We start from the raw sequence: 19615 nt of genomic DNA, 5'->3' as shown, positions 1-19615 counted from the left end.
ACTCGCCTACCATGTTGTACCATGAAAATAAATCAAGGTTGCAGCCGTCCAACTACTGCACTTATTCTAACAATTATATTTGTTGATATACTTCTGGATTGGGAGATGAATACTGCTTGCACAATCTGTGCTTGGTAGAGGAGCTCCCTATACTTGCATCACATAGTGGGAGATGATTATCTTAACTAACAGGACTCCCAGGTAACTTACCCGTTCCAGCATTTTCTGATTGCCAAAGCACATGGTTCTATTTGGTCACTATTTCCACAATCTTGCCTTCCAGGTATGCAATTCACAATTCGGGAGTGAGCTTTGCGGTGAAGAAGGTGAGTTCTGATTGGTTTGACTAAACCTTTTCTTTCTCCTGAAACTTTTCTTTTGTCAGTCTTGGATAGTTCTTGTGTCTAAAGAAAAATCCCGGTGGAAATATTGGGGTAGATTTTATGGATTCCTGCTCCAGGTGCCAAACCAGTCTGCTTGTCGAAATTTTAGAAATCTTTGCACGTTGTGACTCTGTCCTGGTAAATTCCTTGATTAATTATCTGTGTTCTCACCTTGCAAAACCACCCTGGTAGATTTCCATGCAAATTATTATTCCCATAGAGGTGTAAAGATCACAACATCTTGTAAACAGGTTGTAATTTTGTTGTTGCTTTTTTGTGAGTATTTACTTCTAACGTGGCTGTGAGAGCTACACTGGCAGTTTTGTGTGTGGGACAGACCAGTGTTCTTGAAATCACCTCACTGTTTTTTATTAAAATTTTTCAACAACAAAATTTTCTCCCAACAGTTAAAGTAAACAAGGTGTAAAACTAAACAAAAACAGAAACAGAAATCCCCCCCAATACAAAGTAATAAATGAATAATTAATAACAATGCAAGACTGACCGCCCTCTACCTCTCCGCCAGGAAATCGAGAAAAGGCTGCCACCGACGGAAGAACCCTTGTACCGACCCCCTCAGGGCAAACTTAACCTTTTCCAGCCTGATGAACCCGGCCATGTCATTGATCCAGGCCTCCAGGCTCGGGGGGCTTCGCGTCCCTCCACTGTAAGAGAATCCTACGCTGGGCTACAAGAGACGCAAAGGCCAGTGTACCGGCCTCTCTCGCTTCCTGCACTCCCGGCTCCGATGCTACCCCAAAGATCGCGAGCCCCCAACCCGGCTCCACCCTGGAACCGACCACCTTGGACAAAGTCCCCGCCACCCCCTTCCAAAACCCCATCAACGCCGGACATGCCCAGAACATGTGGGTGTGGTTCGCCGGGCCTCCCGAACACCTCCCGCACCTGTCCCCCCCCCCCCCCCCCCCCCCCCCCCCCCCCCCCCACAAAGAACCGGCTCATCCTGGTCCCAGTCATGTGCGCCCTATGCAGCACCTTCAGCTGAATTAAGCTGAGCCGTGCGCAAGAAGAGTTCACCCTCAGGGCATCCGCCCACGTCCCGTCGTCAATCTCCTCCCCTAGTTCCTCCTGCCACTTCGCTTTCAGCTCCTCCACCAAGGCCTCCTCTTCTTCCTGCATCATCTGATAAATCGCCGAGATCCTCCCCTCACCGACCCACGTCCCCGAGAGCACCCTATCCTGTACCCCCCTAGGCGGCAGCAGCGGGAACTCCGCCACCTGCCGCTTAACAAACGCCCAATCTGCATATACCTGAAAGCATTCCATGGGGGGAAGGCCCCACTTCCCCTCCAACTCCTCTAAAGTTGCAAACTTCCCATCGCGGAAAAGGTCCCCCATCCACCTGATGCCTGCCCTATGCCAACTCAAAAACCCACCATCCATTCTCCCTGGTGCAAACCGGTGATTGCCCCGTATCGGGGCCCACACTGAGGCCTTCACTTCCCCCCCTGTGCCGCCTCCACTGCCCTCACATTTTGAGGGACGCCACCACCACCGGGCTCGTGGAATATCTTGCCGGGGGGAGCGGAAGCGGGGCCGTCACCAATGCCCCCAAACTCGTACCCACACAGGACGCCACCTCCAGCCTCTTCAATGCGGCACCCTCCCCCTCCATCGCCCACCTGCGAATCATTGCCACATTCGCAGCCCAGTAATACCCACACAGGTTGGGCAGCGCCAAACCACCTGCCTCCCTTCTTCGCTCCAGGAATACCCTCCTTACTCTCGGGGCCTTCCGCGCCCACACAAACCCCAGAATACTCTTATTCACCCTTTTGAAAAAAGCCTTCGGAATCAATATGGGGAGGCTTGGAAAAGAAACAAAAACCTCGGGAGCACCGTCATTTTAACTGACGGGACCCTGCCTGCCAACGAAAGCGGAAGCGCGTCCCACCTCCTGAACTCTTCCTCCATCTGTTCCACCAGCCTCGAAAAGTTAAGCCTGTGCAGGGCTCCCCAGTTCCTAGCTATAGTGCTGATGCACTCCACCCATGACCTGGCCAAGGCGAGGGTAGAAGTGGGGGTTGCTGAAGTAAGGGCAGGGATCCAGGAGGAAAGGTTCCAAGGCGGGGCAGGAGTTCAGAGAGGATGGGGGTTCAGGAGTAGTGGGGAGGTAAGGGTGGGGAGTCCACGTGGGGTGGGGTGGGGTGGCCAAAGCGGGTGGGGGTTATGTAGGTGGGAGGGGAGCCCCCTCAGCTCCCATTCCTTGATTGATGCGTCAGGTTATCTCAAATCCACACTTCAACTCAGTTATTCTGAGCCTGCAAGATTCGAGATGGAGGTACAGACATGTTTGCTCGGAACAGTCACTGAATTTCCATGTCCTGCTGTCCAGATACACAACCGGCTTGACATCTCTTAGACTCGATTATTTGTATCATTTGTAACTACTCTTTTCCCACGCACTAACTTGCAATAAGCACCAAAAGAATGGAAAAAAATTCAATGCCTCTTTTAAACTATGATGTGGAGATGCCGGCGTTGGACTGGGGTGAGCACAGTAAGAAGTCTTACAACACCAGGTTAAAGTCCAACAGGTTTGTTTCAAACACGAGCTTTCGGAGCACGGCTCCTTCTTCAGGTGAATCTCTTTTAAACTAATTAAACTTCTCAGAAATGAGCTTAACTCAGTCACAATTATTTATGTATTTGCTTTATTTCTAGCAAGGTGAAACTGTTGCTGATGTGAGAACATTGCCTAATGCCTCAACTCTGGATAATATTCGAACAGTCTTTGGGAATGCTGTTAGCAGGTATGGTCAGTTCAGAATGCACGTTTAGATCATGGAATTTAAAATGGGGGTAGGAGTGAACTAGACAAGTATAACGGCAAACTCTGCAGATGCTGTAACTTTGAAATAAAAACAGAAAACGGTGGAAATATTCAGCCAGTCTGGTAGCATCTGTGGAACAAGAAACAGACTTGGTTTCAGTTCTATGACAGTTTGCCTGATATTGATAACAATATGGGATAAGCACAGAGGGTGTAAGTCTAGGGACTGTAGTAACGTGCTGTGAAATCCCTTGTGCCGTCCTTGATGAACTGGGAAGCACAGAGATTCATGGCTGAAGTCACTTGAAGTTGTAACATGAGTTGTGCTCATGGCAGATTGCCCGACTGCTTTGGTGCTAAAAGTATGGTGACTGCAGATTTACACGTGGAATTTGGCCACCAGCTGAGATTATGGTGGGCAGCCTTCCTGCTCAGAAGTCGATTAAGGCCTCTAAAGTGGATAATTATGGGCCACCTAAAGGTCTCTTGATGCATCTCTGTGATTTTACCAGTGGCGGGTCGGCCCTCCACTGCATGAGGAAATCACCAGTAAATTTGGCAGCCTCCGTGCTGGTTCGGGGTGAGATCTGGGCGCGGATGGCAGGGTTGAGGTTGTGTTCCTGAGTGGAAGGAGCCCCAGCCCTGGTGTCAAGGACCATCCTCATGACAATATCCCATCCTGCCCTCGCCAACCACCTACCCACCCCTCTCCTGCCCTTGCCAAATTGCCCCTGCTGGGACCGAAGAACTATTTGATTGGCCGGCTCCCCGGGTGGTCAGGCAGGTTTGCCCTTGTTCCGCTATCAGAGCCATTGTTCTGACAAAATTTAGCACTTAGCAATCCAATCGGCAGGTCCATCATGGTTCTCTGAGATCTGCAATCTCTTTCCGATCTCTGCTTCCTACTCTTGAACACAAGAAACAGTTGTCAGTGCTAGGCACTGTGCAAGAAAGTGACATTTGCGGTCATTTTAACTTTGGTTGGAAGGAAGTGAAGGCAGCAACTGGAGTATTTAAATATAGGCCAGCATTAGCAAAACATTTGTCCCACAACAGATCTTAAAAACTCGATGCCAGTTTAAAAAATTCTCACTATAGATTCCACTTTAATTTGGAATTAGCTGAGAGAACCAACTTCTATCTCTGCGGCAGTTGCCATAGTCTCCTCCGCAGTCAAACAGTGGAGATATGTGCAGTTGTGACACTTTCCTGCGAGCTCAGGTTGTGTTAGTTTCTCAACTAGTTCCCACTATTGCATGGTATCACCTGGCAGAGAACATCAGACTGAGGAAGCTGTAGTCCTCCAGGATCACAGCTAGTGTACAACCCTCCTAGCGACTACAACATTGAATGTTTGAGCTTCACAGCCAATTACTATTGGCCCTGTGGGATTTGACAACGGCAAGTCGTTCCCCCATACTACATTGCCTACTTATCTGCACTTATCCCATACAGCTGCCTATATAACAACATAAACCAGGTGTCAGTCTCCTTGGGTTCGATTCCAAGGATCTGATTTGAAATATATTGATTACAATTTCGATAATATCAAGTGGACAGGTCTTCGTTTGGTGATAAATCTGCCTGAAATCTCCTATCAACTTTTCACATTCTTAACAGTCAATGGTTACACTGTTAACCATGGAGGTTACTGCATTCAAATGGCGAAATAACGTTCATTCACATAGTGTCTTTCTCAATGACAGGACATGCCAAAGCACTTCAGCCTATTAAGTACTTCTTGAAGTGTGGGTAAATGTGGCAGTCAATTTGTACACAGGAAATTGCAACAGCCTGTTATGATACAATCCACCTTGTATAGAGGCAGAGTGCATTAGCATGAATTTGACTGATTTATACAGTAGGAACTGCAGCAACGGAAATCCAGAAAGCTTTCTTTGATGATAACAAAGATTTGGCACATTATCAACTACACATGTTACTGAAACCAACTATTTTCTGACTAAACTAGTAAGTATTCTAGACCCACAAGGTACTTGAGATTCAATTATGCAGATTTGGAATGCATTAGTAATCTTGAAAAGACTCGTCAACTTCATGCTGTTGTTTTGTTTCCACTGCAGGGAATTAATTGAAGTGTGTCTTGAAGATCCAAAATTTGCTTTCAAAATGAAAGGTTATATATCAAATGCAAATTACTCAGTGAAAAAGTGTATCTTTTTACTTTTCATCAATCGTAAGTGAACTTTTTAACTGGTTACTTGAAGTGGTTTATTTTTCAAACTATACCCCGTCCCTTTTACTAACCCATTACTCCCATCCTTTTGACTTATGTACGATTGCATCCTTGTCTGCCACACGTTTCAAATTAGGATTCTGTTCCCAGCATAATATCTTGCTGGAGTAAAGTACAGATCAGAAAATTAGTTAGGGGGACTTCCGGTTGCGGCTATGCGGAGCTAAGCCACACATTCGGCAGCTCCTGCTATTTAGGGACTTTTGGGCCGTTTCGAGGGCCCCAAACGGAGCTGTTTCTACGCATCCTGGTGGGGGAAGGTGCCTGGAAGAACTTGCCCCACACTATATGGTGCTCACCTGGAGTGGGAAGAAGAAAAAGGCTGCAGTAACTCCCCCAAAAAAACGGGGGAAGAAAAACAAAATGGCGGCCGGCACTCCTGCTATTTAGGGACGTTTGGGCCGTTTTGAGGGCCCCAAACGGCGCTGTTTCTACACATCCTAGTGGGGGAAGGTGCCTGGAAGAACTTGCCCCACATTATCTGGTGAAAAAGGCTGCAGTAACGCCCCCAAAAAAACGGGTGAAAATAAAACAAAATGGTGACCGGCGCTCCCGCTATTTAAGGGCTTTTGGGCCGTTTTGAGGGCCCCAAACAGTGCTGTTGCTACATATCCCGGTGGGGGAAGGTGCCTGGAAGAACTTGCCCCACACTATATGGTGAAAAAGGCTGCAGAAACGCCCCCAAAAAAACGGGGGAAGAAAAACAAAATGGCGGCCGGCGCAACACCCGAGGACTGGTGGAAGTGGGCGCAGGAGCAACAGGCCTCGCTCCTACGTTGTTTTGTTGAGCTGAAGGCTGAGCTGCTGGACTCCATGAATGCAACTACGACCAAGCTGCTTGGGACCCAGGCGGCACAGGAGGAGTCTATTCGGGAGTTGCAGCGGCAGGCCGTTGAAAGAGAGGAGGAGGCCGTGGTCCTCGTTGGGAAAGTGGAGTTGCACGAGGCACTTCATAAAAAGTGGCAGGACCGCTTGGAGGAGCTGGACGTTCGCACGAGGCGAAAGAATCTGAGGATCCTGGGCCTGGCGGAGGGGCTGGAGGGGTCGGACCTCCCGGCGTATGTGACCACGTTGTTGAGCTCGTTGATGGGAGCAGGGTCCTTCCATTTGCCCCTGGAGCTCGAGGGAGCGCACAGAGTGATGGCCAGGAGGCCCAAGGCAGATGAGCCCCCGAGGGCGGTGCTGGTGCGGTTCCACCGATTCAGTGACCGGGAGTGTGTGCTGCGCTGGGCCAAGAAAGAGAGGAGCAGTAAATGGGAGAATTCGGTAGTGAGGATCTACCAGGACTGGAGTGCGGAAGTGGCTAAGCGGCGGGCCGGGTTCAACCGGACGAAGGCGGTGCTTCATGCTAAGCAGGTCAGGTTTGGAATGCTGCAGCCTGCGCGCCTGTGGGTGACATACAAGGACCGGCACCATTACTTCGAGTTCCCGGAGGAGGTGTGGGCCTTTGTACAGGCGGAGAAGCTGGACTTGAACTAGGGCCTGGGAACATACTTTGGCCGGCGTTGTTTCCGCTGTGGCTGTTTTGTTCCAACTGTTTCAACTTTTTCAACTTCGACATGTGTGTTATGTATGCTGGTTTTCTTTTTGCTCTGTTTACGGGTGGGTTTGTCTGTTGGGTATGGTTGTGGGGTAGGTGGGGAGTGTTGGGGGTTTGTGTTCTATATGTTCTCTTCTGTACGGGGCTGGGGATTGAGGGGAAACTGGATTTTGGGGAACTGCGTCAGAAGGATGGGGTGTGGCATTGTGAAAGCGCGGGCTTTCCTCTGGTTTCCCGCGCTGCGGGGCAGGGGGATGGAGCTTGCGATGGGGGAAGGGCCTCTACGGGTCTTTTTTCCCGCGCTGCAGTAATGCCAAGGAGGTGTGGCAAGAGGGGGATGACCCCAAGCCGGGAGGGGTTAGGTTTTGACGGGAGCTGCCGGGGTCAGCAGAAGTCAGCTGACTCACGGAAGTACCATGGAGGGTGCGTCGCGGCTAGGAGGGGTCCTAGCCTGGGGGGGGGAGGGGGGTGGGGGGGGATACCGGGTTGCTGCTGGAACGACTAGGAAGGAGCCGATGAGGGCCGGGGGGGAAGAGGAGAGGCGCTATCGCCATGGGGAACGGGTCGAGCGGGGTATGCTGGCCTGGGGCGAACATCTGCCAAGCTATGGCTAGTCGGCAGGGGAGGGGGGCGGGTTGCCCTCTGATCCGGCTGATTACCTGGAACGTGAGGGGGCTGAACGGGCCGGTTAAGAGAACCAGGGTGGTCTCCCATCTAAGGGGGTTGAAGGCGGACGTGGCTGTGCTCCAGGAGACCCACCTGAAGGTGGCGGACCAGGTCCGTCTGAGGAAGGGGTGGGTGGGGCAGGTTTATCATTCAGGATTGGACGCAAAGAACCGGGGGGTGGCGATTCTAGTGGGGAAGAGGGTGGCGTTTGAGGCGGCTGAGGTGGTGTCGGACAAGGAGGGCAGATATATCATGGTGAGGGGTAGGCTGCAGGGAGAGAAGGTGGTGCTGGTGAACGTATATGCCCCGAATTGGGATGATGCTGGCTTCATGAGGCGCTTGTTGGGCCGCATCCCGGACCTGGAGGCAGGGGGCCTGATCATGGGGGGAGATTTTAACACAGTGCTGGATCCCACACTGGACCGGTCCAGTTCAAGGACGGGTAGGAGACCGGCGGCGGCCAAAGTGCTGAGGGGATACATGGACCAGATGGGAGGGGTGGATCCCTGGAGGTTTGGGAGACCGAGAGCGCGGGAGTATTCCTTTTTCTCTCACGTCCATAGGGTTTATTCCCGGATAGACTTTTTTGTCCTGAGCAGGGGGTTGATCCCGAGGGTGCAGGATGCCGAGTATTCGGCCATAGCGATTTCGGACCATGCCCCGCACTGGATTGATCTGGAGATGGGGGAGGCACGGGACCAGCGCCCGCTCTGGCGCCTGGATGTGGGGATGCTGGCGGAGGAGGAGGTGTGTAAGAGGGTTCGGAGAAGCATTGAGGGGTATCTGGATACCAATGATACGGGGGAGGTCCAGGTGGGGATGGTCTGGGAGGCTCTGAAAGCAGTGATCCGGGGGGAGCTGATCTCCATCCGGGCCCACAGGGAAAGGAGGGAGAGGAAGGAGAGGGAGAGACTGGTGGGAGAGCTTCTGGAGGTGGACAGGAGATATGCGGAGGCACCGGAGGAAGGGTTGCTGGGAGAACGGCGCAGGTTGCAGGCCAATTTTGACTTGTTGACCACCAGAAAGGCGGAGACACAGTGGAGGAGGGCGCAGGGTGCGGTATATGAGTATGGAGAGAAGGCGAGCAGGATGTTGGCGCATCAGCTCCGTAAGCGAGATGCGGCTAGGGAAATTGGGGGAGTGAAGGATGGGGGTGGAAATGTAGTGCAGAAGGGGACAGAAGTAAACGGGGTCTTTAGGGACTTTTACGAGGGATTGTACCGGTCGGAACCTCCGAGGGGGAGAGAGGGGATGGAGAGCTTCATGAACAGGCTATGTTTCCCAAGGGTTCAAGAGAGGCTGGTTGAGGGGCTGGGGGCGCCGATAGAGTTGGAGGAGCTAGTCAGGGGGATCGGGCAAATGCAGTCAGGTAAGGCCCCGGGGCCGGACGGGTTCCCGGCAGAATTTTACAAAAAATATGCGGACCTGGTGGGTCCCCTGCTGGTGCGAACTTTCAATGAGGGGGGGGGGGGCTTTGCCCCCGACGATGTCGCGGGCACTGATCTCTTTGATCCTAAAACGGGATAAGGACCCCTTGCAGTGCGGATCATATAGGCCTATTTCACTCCTTAACGTAGACGCTAAGTTGCTGGCGAAGATCCTGGCTACCAGGATAGAGGATTGTGTGCCAGAGGTAATTCATGAAGATCAGACAGGGTTTGTCAAGGGGCGGCAGCTCAACACGAATGTGCGGAGACTGCTCAATGTTATCATGATGCCGGCAGTGGAGGGGGAGGCGGAGATAGTGGTGGCGCTGGATGCAGAGAAGGCGTTTGATAGAGTTGAGTGGGGGTACCTGTGGGAGGTGCTGGAGAGGTTTGGATTTGGGGAGGGATTCATCAAATGGGTGAGGCTGCTTTACGCGGCGCCGATGGCGAGTGTAGTCACAAATGGAAGGAGATCGGAGTATTTTAGGCTTTATCGTGGGACCAGGCAGGGGTGTCCCCTGTCCCCCCTTTGCTCTTTGCACTGGCGATTGAACCGCTGGCCATGGCGTTGAGGGAGTCAGGGAAGTGGAGGGGTCTGGTGCGGGGGGGGGGAGGAGCACCGGGTATCGCTGTATGCGGACGACCTGCTGTTATATGTGGCGGACCCAGAGGGGGGAATGCCGGGGGTGATGGAACTGTTAGCGGAATTTGGGGGCTTCTCGGGCTATAAGCTGAACTTAGGAAAGAGCGAGGTATTTGTAGTGCACCCGGGAGATCAGGAGGAGGGAATTGGGAGGCTCCCCTTCAGGAGGGCAGTGAAGAGTTTCAGGTACCTGGGGGTGCAGGTGGCCAGGAGTTGGGGGGCTCTTCATAAGCTTAACTTCACCAGACTAGTGGAACAGATGGAGGAGGAATTTAAAAGGTGGGACATGGTGCCGCTATCGCTGGCGGGCAGAGTGCAATCCGTCAAAATGACGGTTCTCCCGAGGTTCTTGTTCCTCTTCCAGTGCTTGCCCATCTTTATCCCTAGGGCCTTTTTTAAAAGGGTGACCAGCAGCATCATGGGATTTGTTTGGGCGCATGGCACCCCGAGGGTGAAGAGGGTCTTCTTGGAGCGGAGTAGGGATGGGGGGGGGCTGGCGTTGCCCAACCTCTCGGGGTACTACTGGGCGGCCAACGTGTCGATGGTGCGTAAGTGGGTGATGGAGGGGGAGGGGGCAGCATGGAAACGGATGGAGAGAGCATCCTGTGGGGATACAAGCCTGGGGGCCCTGGTAACGGCGCCGTGGCCGCTCCCTCCCACGAGGTATACCACGAGTCCGGTGGTGGCGGCTACCCTCAAGATTTGGGGGCAGTGGAGGCGACATAGGGGAGAAGTGGGGGGCTCGATGGAGGCTCCGTTAAGGGGGAACCATAGGTTCGTCCCGGGGAACATGGATGGGGGATTTCGGGGATGGTATAGAGCGGGCATTAGACAGCTGAAGGACCTGTTTATTGACGGAAGGTTTGCGAGCCTGGGGGAGTTGGAAGAGAAATTTGGGCTCCCGCCGGGAAACATGTTTAGATATCTGCAGGTAAAGGCATTTGCTAGACGGCAGGTGGAGGGATTCCCTGCGATCCCCGCGAAGGGGGTGAGTGACAGGGTGCTCTCGGGGGTCTTGGTCGGGGAGGGGAAGATATCCGATATCTACAAGCTTATGCAGGAGAAGGAAGAGGTGTCAGTAGAGGAGCTGAAAACGAAGTGGGAGGGGGAACTGGGGGAACAGATCGAAGACGGGACATGGGCTGATGCCCTGGAGAGGGTAAATTCTTCCTCCTCGTGTGCGCGGCTTAGCCTCATCCAATTCAAGGTGCTGCATAGGGCCCACATGACTGGGACGAGGATGAGTAGGTTCTTTGGGGGTGAAGATAGGTGTGCCAGGTGCTCGGGGAGTCCAGCGAACCATGCCCATATGTTCTGGGCATGCCCGGCATTGGAGGAGTTCTGGAAGGGGGTGGCGAGGACGGTGTCAAGGGTGGTGGGATCCAGGGTCAAGCCAGGATGGGGACTCGCGATAGAACATAGAACATAGAACATAGAACACTACAGCGCAGTACGGGCCCTTCGGCCCTCGATGTTGCGCCGACCTGTGAAACCATCTGAAGCCTATCTGACCTACACTATTCCATTTTCATCCATATGTCTATCCAGTGACCACTTAAATGCCCTTAAAGTTGGCGAGTCTACTACTATTGCAGGCAGGGCGTTCCACACCCCTACTACTCTCTGAGTAAAGAAACTGCCTCTGACATCTGTCCTATATCTCTCACCCCTCAATTTAAAGCTATGTCCCCTCGTGTTGGTCATCACCATCCGAGGAAAAAGACTCTCACTGTCCACCCTATCTAACCCTCTGACTATCTTATATGTCTCTATTAAGTCACCTCTCAGCCTTCTCCTCTCTAACGAAAACAACCTCAATTCCCTGAGCCTTTCCTCATAAGACCTTCCCTCCATACCAGGCAACATCCTAGTAAATCTCCTCTGAACCCTTTCCAAAGCTTCCACATCCTTCCTATAATGTGGTGACCAGAACTGCACGCAGTACTCCAGGTGTGGCCGCACCAGAGTTATGTACAGCTGCAGCATGACCTTGTGGTTCCGAAACTCAATCCCCCTGCTTATAAAGGCTAGCACACCATATGCCTTCTTAACAGCCCTATTAACCTGGGTGGCAACTTTCAGGGATTTATGTACCTGGATGCCGAGATCTCTCTGTTCATCTACACTACCAAGAATCTTGCCATTAGCCCAGTACTCTGCATTCCTGTTACTCCTTCCAAAGTGAACCACCTCACACTTTTCCACATTAAACTCCATCTGCCACCTCTCAGCCCAGCTCTGCAGCTTATCTATGTCCCTCTGTATCCTATAACATCCTTCAGCACTATCCACAACTCCACCGACCTTCGTGTCATCTGCAAATTTACTAACCTTTGGGGTTGGGGTAGAGCCGGGAGTGCAGGAGGCGAAAGAGGCCGGTGTGCTGGCCTTTGCGTCCCTAGTAGCCCGGCGAAGGATTTTGCTACAGTGGAAGGACGCGAGGCCCCCAAGCGTGGAGACCTGGATCAATGACATGGCGGGCTTCATTAAGCTTGAGAAGGTTAAATTCGCCCTGAGAGGATCGGTGCAAGGGTTCTTTAAACGGTGGCAACCTTTCCTCGACTTTCTGGCTCAACGATAGGGTACTGGGACAGTAGCAGCAGCAACCCGGGTGGGGGGGGGGGGGGGAAACGTTGATTATGTTAGCTTATTTTATTTAAATTTGATTGATCTAATTTTAATTTATGGTTAAGTTCTCTTGTTTGGGGGGGGGGGGGGGGAATGTGATACATGTGATGTTACGGTATGGGGGGAATTGTGGGTGTTATGGGGCTGTTAGTTGCATATTACTGCTTTTTGCTATACTTTTTGTTATATTTTCTGTAAAAAATTCCAATAAAAATTATTTAAAAAAAAAAAGAAAATTAGTTAGGGAGCCATGTGCAGGTCACTTAAGATTTTCTGCTCATTAACAGATAGAAAATAGTGTGTCCAATTGTTGGAGGGAAGTAAAGCTCAGAGTTTGTTCGCGACCGCGTGGTGTTGTAAAAGTTGCATTTATTCGGAATTGCTGTGTGCACACGGGAGAAGCAAGTTCTGCTGCTAGCCTTAGCTTGCAAATGTCAGCTCTGATCATAGTCAGAATTACACACATATATATTTAAGGTTCTTTCAGATTTACAAGTAGGCATTAATGTCATCAATTCAGTTGGAACAATACAAGGTGATCAGTATGCATATTTTCTGGTCTCTTTTAATGGGAAAACGATCAGCTAATACAATGCTTCTTTACAATCTCCTGGATTCTGTTCAACATACTTCCTTTACCCTGAACTTCTGGATGGGGTGTTAATGTGTTTTTATCCCCTGCACTGGGCTGGACAATGAATCTCCGACAGACAGGCTGGAGCCATGATTTCTGTGACGTGGGTCCCCTTTCTTATCCTAATGTCCTGTGAAATGATTGAATTATCTCCAGTACAGGTGACTTTTCTTTAAGGTCCAACATTCCCTTGCCTGCTGGTTTTTGCCTGGGTTTGCGAAATCCTACCAACTGTCCTAGCTTGAGACAATTAACCTGGGACCCAATAGTTCGACAGGGCTCTAATCACTGTCTTCGATTTCGGCCAGTAAAGGGGTGGGTGCCTTGGTAGCTGGACGGGTTGATGGCGGTCATTGACCATGGCAGTTGAGCTTTGAGTAAAGGGAATGGCGCGATCAGTCTGTGGCTGTACCGGTTGCTTGATTGGAGTTCTATTATCCTGGGAAAATGGGCCATTAAAATGCAAACGAGCGGAGGTTTCGGTCAGGTCTGGTTACCTGTGTTTCAGATGCACATAGGCTCTGTATCTGTCTGAGTCCTGGGTTGGCCATAATTCCCATGGTCCTTTGCAGGTGGCCATCTTAGATGGCTACATTCCGTCCTCTTGATCCTGAACACGAAGCGTGGTGGATCACACTATTGATCTCTTCATCCTTGGTGGACCGGTCACCCTTGGTAAAGGCAAGGTTCTACTCTACTCTATCCTATGGTTTGGGACATTTACCTAATATTCCATTAATACATCCATAAATTAATTCATATCTAACGGTTACTATAATCTGGTCTCCATAAAACATTTAATTTATCCGCACAGTTGATTTCTAGCTGATAGTATCTAAGCTACTCCCATGCTGCTGGTGAATATCAAAGAACTTATATACAGTACAAAATTTAAAGCCGCTGCATCACATTTCTACTTAATCCTAATAAAGTTAAAGAGGTACATGGTTTATTTTTAGCAGTGATTGTTACACGAGTTCAATTTTGTTGAATTCCAAAGCAGGGGGATCGGACTGTATATATCGGTGAGCGGGAGGCTTTTGCTCGCCATTTACGGTGTCGGAGTGTCTGAATGACACTGCAGATTATTGCAATTACTAGAAGGGCCTCTACTATGTATGAAAGCGGGTTCCATTTGGCAATGTTTTTGCACCAGGTGGGGGTTTAGATGTCTATCTTTGTGTGGTGCAGTGTCCGGGCTGGTGGTGGCCTGGTGTGTCTTAGTGTTCGGGGCTGGTGTTGGGTTTGTTAAAACAGTCCGTTGTGTGCGCAGTTGCAGAAGTCCAGCGATGATCCAAACACATGTCAGCAGTCCTTGCTTCATCTTGTGTCTTATGTTTTCCATGTAATCCTGGGGGTGCAAGCATAGTATCAGTTATTATCTTTGGTTAATATCACGTTTTTTTGTATTTCACTCCTTACTCCAATTACACCTGATTGTCACCATTTGTGACTCCCTCATTTTTTTTTTCGAAATACCATTTTGGAGAGACAAGAAATGCAAAAAACTTTTTTGAGGTACAGAGACTTCCAGCTTGTGGTCGATGCGGGGAGTGGTCGGACAATTTATTCGACCAGTCTTTTCTTTACTTGCAGCCAGTGGTGGTTGAGGCTTATCTTAACCAGCCGAATTTCAGGGCGGCCAGTTTTATAGAGTTTCGGCCCAGGGGTCAGAGGTAGTTCACGTGTAGCAGCGTTATAGCAGCAGTGATTAGCAACCAATTGTGTCATATGTGTAAATAGCATGTGGTAAGCGACCAGGAGGTCGTGGGAGGCAAAATGTATTCTTTATGCCACAACTAAAGGGAGAGTAGACAAGGTGAAACTAAGGCCTGCCAAAGGCAACGCAGAGTATAGAGAACCATTCCAGAGCGTATGAAGTGACATGAGGTGCATGTGGACCGCTGCGGGATTAGAATGGGTGGAATCCCTGGGTAGGGCGGGGGTTAGTGTCGTTACTCCTCTACCCAAGCTTAACTGACTGCATGCATTTGGGGTCCTCGGGTAGGGCGGGGATTAGTGCCGTTACTCCCTACCTGGGTGGACGGGAAGAGTTTGTAGTCGTGTGGAAACTTGTCATAAAGACTGGGAGAACAGTGATCTGTTTTTCAACAAACTTGTGCCTTTAACTGACATTGGGTATCGTACCCTCTAATCAGAAGAGTAATTTTGTGCCGGGCGACATTAATTAAAACCATGTGGTAGAAAAAAGAAGGAAAAAGGCGGGCAGACTCCATCAGAACTTTTGGACACCTTAATACTTAGGCCGTGTCTCTTTCTCATCATTTGGACACCTCAGGGTTCTGTACCAGTGTTGTTAAAGCATTACCGAAACGAGAGTCAGTATCTGAATCATCACCATCTCCCAGTTGCCAGACTCTTCTCTGCCGTTTCTGTGCCTTGGCCGCGTGGGCAGCCGGATGATCCTGATCATCGTGCTTTACTAGTCTGCAAAAAGTGTCGGGGTGCCAAAGAGGGGCTTGTTTGTCGTGAGTCGCTGGAAGGAAACAGAGTAAAGCCTGCTTTGACAAAACCGTCCACCCCGTAGAGTACACAGTCGGTCAACAAGTAATGGTTTGGAGTGGAGGGCAAGTTATTTGGGTGATGGCTGTGGTGGTGGCTGGGGGAGGGCATATAGGGGGTCATGGAACATAGAACAGTACAGCACAGAACAGGCCCTTCGGCCTTCGATGTTGTGCCGAGCCATGATCACCCTACTCAAACCCACGTATCCACCCTATACCCGTAACCCAACAACCCCCCCTTAACCTTACTTTTTAGGACACTACGGGCAATTTAGCATGGCCAATACACCTAACCCGCACATCTTTGGACGGATATTATTTATGCCACAACTAAAGGGAGGGTAGAGAAGGTGGTGGAGAGTAGAGAAGGGGGTCAATGATATTTAAGTCATGGTTCCAGGGGCTGGGGTGACTGGGGGCAGAGAGATCGCGCTAGTGTTCAGGGATAGTAATCAAATCCGGGATCAAATCCACCCCATCCCTGTAGCCCAGTAACCCCACCTATCCTTTTTTGGTCACTAAGGGCAATTTATCATGGCCAATCCACCTAACCTGTGGGAGGAAACCGGAGGAAACTGGGAGAAACTGAGGATTACTCCCAGTCTCACCTGCTAGTGAGCATAGAAGTAGAAGAATTGAGTGATTGAGCACGTGGCTTGAAGGCTGGTGTGGAGGTGAATCAGCTTTGAGGCATTGGGCCAGTTCTGAGGAGATGGGACCTGTGCAGCAAGGTGGTCTACACCTGAGCAAGGGTGGGATGAATATCCTAGCACACTCAAAGACAGAAGTTAAACAGGTTTAAAGGTGTACAGCGCAGGCATTTGGCAATGTTAAACGGTATTGATGTAAGTGGAAGCATATCGCAAATAAAGCAGATAAGCTGAGAGCACAATAATAGGATCTTGGCTAAAAGAGGGCCTCAACATTCCTGGATATAAAGTTTTCAGATGGTATAGAGCGACAGGTAGAAAAGGTTGGGGTAACATTGCTGGTTGAAGAATCAATTACAGCTGTGAGGAGGGATGATTTTCAAAATGAAGCATCAAATACAACCATAAGGTTGAGCTCTAAAATAAATAAAGGGGCAGCCACACTGCTGGGCATGTACTATCTACTGAATAGTGGAAGGGAGTTAGAAAAATAAATATGCAAACAAACATCTGTGAAAAAGCACCAGGTGGTGGAAAATAGGATTAAAATGAGCAGCTGGTTTCCTTTTTCCTTTCTTTTGGCTGCCACAGACCCAATGGACTGAGAGACTTCTTTCAGTGCTGTAACTTGTGTGTGGTTGTAAGCATTATAAATGGGGCTAGGGTTTCAACATGGGCAGACCAACATTCAGTGTGGTTTCTGGTCGGATGTTGAAGGGCAGCCTGAGCTGTAGTGTTCCACAGGGCAATGTTACTTGTTCCACACGGCTGAGGTCACATTACCGTCACATCTCCACCTGGACGTCAACAAAGGATGTAAGTCAGTTGTCCACACTTCGGCTGTGTCTCAAAAACTGGAAAATGCGTGAGGGGTCTTTGTCTTTGCTGACTTCTACTAGCAAGCCTGGATTATCAATTGCAAATTGCCATTGTAAAGCTCTGTTTGAGGTTGGGCTATGCAGTCCCCAGGTGTTCATTACTGGCTCCTTAGCAATAACGAAATGTGAGTTTTCCCAAAACTGCAAAGTGCTTTCTTTTATTCTGGGGTCACAGACATTTTAAGGATGTGGGGTAAACGTGTGTGGTAGACATTTTAAGGATGTGGGGTGCCGTAGGGGTCAGTTCTCGGACCTCAACTGTTTGAAATCTATATAAATGATCTGCAAGCAGGGACAGTGTAACATGGTCCAAATGATTAGGCGGGGTTACGTGAATAGGCACGGGGCATGGGACAAGTGTAGTTGCAGACTTGATGGGTCGAATGGTCTCCTTCTGCACTGTAGGGATTCTCTGAATACCAAAGTTTGCGGATGATACTAAAATAAGTGGGAAAGGAGGCAGTGAAGGGCAGATAAACACATAGAGATAGGCTAGGAGATGGGGGCATGGACAGATGGAGTTTAATGTGGATAAGTATCAAACCAAGCTAGAGTCACAGGCCAGTGTTACAGACTCTCAGCGGTTGTGGCAAGGTCTAAGCATCATAATGGGCTACAAAGCAAAGCCGAGCAGTATCTCCAGCAGCAGTGCAACCCTCCCCGATGAACTCAATGCATTCTGTGTTCGCTTCGAGCATGAAAAAAAACGATACTCTGTCAGGTGCCCCAGCAGCCCATAACACACCCATACCCACCATCACAGCTTCCGAAGTCAGATCGGCCTTCCTGAAAGTGAACCCTCGGAAGGCAACAGGTCCGGAGGGGATCCCTGGGTCGTGCACTCAGAGTCTGCATGGAGCAGCTGGCAGACGTGTTCAAGGGCATCTTTAACCTATTCCTACTTCGTTCCGAGGTCCCCATCTGCTGAAGACCACCACCATATCAGTGCCAAAGAAGAACCAGGTAACGTGCCTCAATGACTACTGTCCAGTGGCCCTGATTTCAGTCACAATGAAGTGCTTGGAGAGGTTGGTCATGAAGCGCATTATACTCCATACTCCCAGAACGCCTCCCACTGCTATTCGCATACCACCGCAGCCAGTTCACAGCAGATGCAATCTCCCTTGCCCTACACTCATCCCCAGAGCATCTCGACAACAAGGACTCCGACATCAGGCTCCTATTAATTGACTACAGCTCCGCCTTCAACACCATAATCCCAGCCAAGCTCATATCAAAGCTCCAAAACCTAGGACTTGGCTTCTCACTCTGCAACTGGATCCTCAACTTTCTGACCCACAGACCATAGTCAGTAAGAATAAACAACAACACCTCCTCCACAATAGTCCTAAATACCGGGACCCAGCAAGGCTGCGTACTTAGCCCCCTACTACACTCCCTGTACACATACGACTGCATGGCAAAATTTGTATCCAACTCCATCTACAAGTTTGCTGACGATACGACCATAGTGGGCCGGATCTCGAATAACGATGAGTTGGAATACAGGCGGGAGATGCAGAGTCCAGTGGAGTGGTGAAGTACTGTACACACCCCTGACAGCATCAACTGGGCCGAGGTGGAGATGGTTAGCAGCTTCAAATTCCTATGGATACACATCTCCAAAACTCTGTCCTGGTCCACCTACGTAGACACTACCACCAAGAAAGCACAACAACGCCTATACTTCCTCAGGAAACTAAGGAAATTCGGAATGTCCACATTATCTCTTACCAACTTTTAGAGATGCACCATAGAAAGCATCCTATCTGGCCGCTTCACAGCCTGGTATGGCATCTGCTCGGCCCAAGACCGCAAGAAACTTCAGTGAGACGTGAACACAGCCCAGTCCATCACACAAACCTGCCTCCCATCCATTGACTCCATCTACACCACCTGCTGCGTGGGGAAAATGGGCAGCATAATCATAGACCTCTCCCACCCAGATTACTCACTCTTCCAACTTCTTCCATCGGGCAGGAGAGACAAACGTCTGAGAACACGCATGAACAGACTCAAAAATAGCTTCTTCCCCGCTGTTACCAGACTCCTAAGTAATAATAATAATAATCGCTTATTGTCACAAGTAGGTTTCAATGAAGTTACTGTGAAAAGCCCCTAGTCGCCACATTCTGGTGCCTGTTCGGGGAGGTCTATATGGGACTTGAAACCACGCTGCTGGCATTGTTCTGCAAATAGCCAGCTGTTTAGCTGACTGTGCTAAACCAGCCCCATATATGACCCTCTTATGGACTGATCTGATTAACACTATCCCCCTGTATGCTTCACCTGATGCCGGTGTTTGAAATGAAAAATGAAAATCGCTTATTGTCACAAGTAGGCTTCAAATGAAGTTACTGTGAAAAGCCCCTAGTCGCCACATTCTGGCGCCTGTTCGGGGAGGCTGATACTGGAATTGAACCGTGCTGCTGGCCTGCCTTGGTCTGCTTTCAAAGCCAGCTCTTTAGCCCTGTGTTTTACCTTGTGTTGCCCTCTTATATATTTCTTTTCTTTTTCTTTCCATGTACTGAATGATCTGTTGAGCTGATCGCAGAAGAATACTTTTCACTGTATCTCGGTACACGTGACA

The 19615-nt window shown here is 50.1% G+C and overlaps 1 protein-coding gene across 1 annotated transcript in view; it reads left to right on the top strand.

Annotated features, from left to right (window-relative positions):
- The window catches only part of mlh1 (mutL homolog 1, colon cancer, nonpolyposis type 2 (E. coli)), a 95588-nt gene that overhangs the window by 28653 nt on the left and 47320 nt on the right, over positions 1 to 19615 (top strand). Inside the window, exons 7-9 of the mRNA XM_038809840.1 lie at positions 284 to 326; positions 3069 to 3157; positions 5262 to 5374. Coding sequence (XP_038665768.1) covers positions 284 to 326; positions 3069 to 3157; positions 5262 to 5374 — 245 coding nt within the window. The remainder of the gene's footprint in view (positions 1 to 283; positions 327 to 3068; positions 3158 to 5261; positions 5375 to 19615) is intronic.

The sequence above is a fragment of the Scyliorhinus canicula genome, chromosome 10, assembly GCF_902713615.1.
Source record: "Scyliorhinus canicula chromosome 10, sScyCan1.1, whole genome shotgun sequence".
Taxonomy (NCBI): domain Eukaryota; kingdom Metazoa; phylum Chordata; class Chondrichthyes; order Carcharhiniformes; family Scyliorhinidae; genus Scyliorhinus; species Scyliorhinus canicula.
The sequence above is the reverse complement of the archived record's forward strand: the minus strand, read 5'-3'. Positions and strand labels throughout refer to the sequence as shown.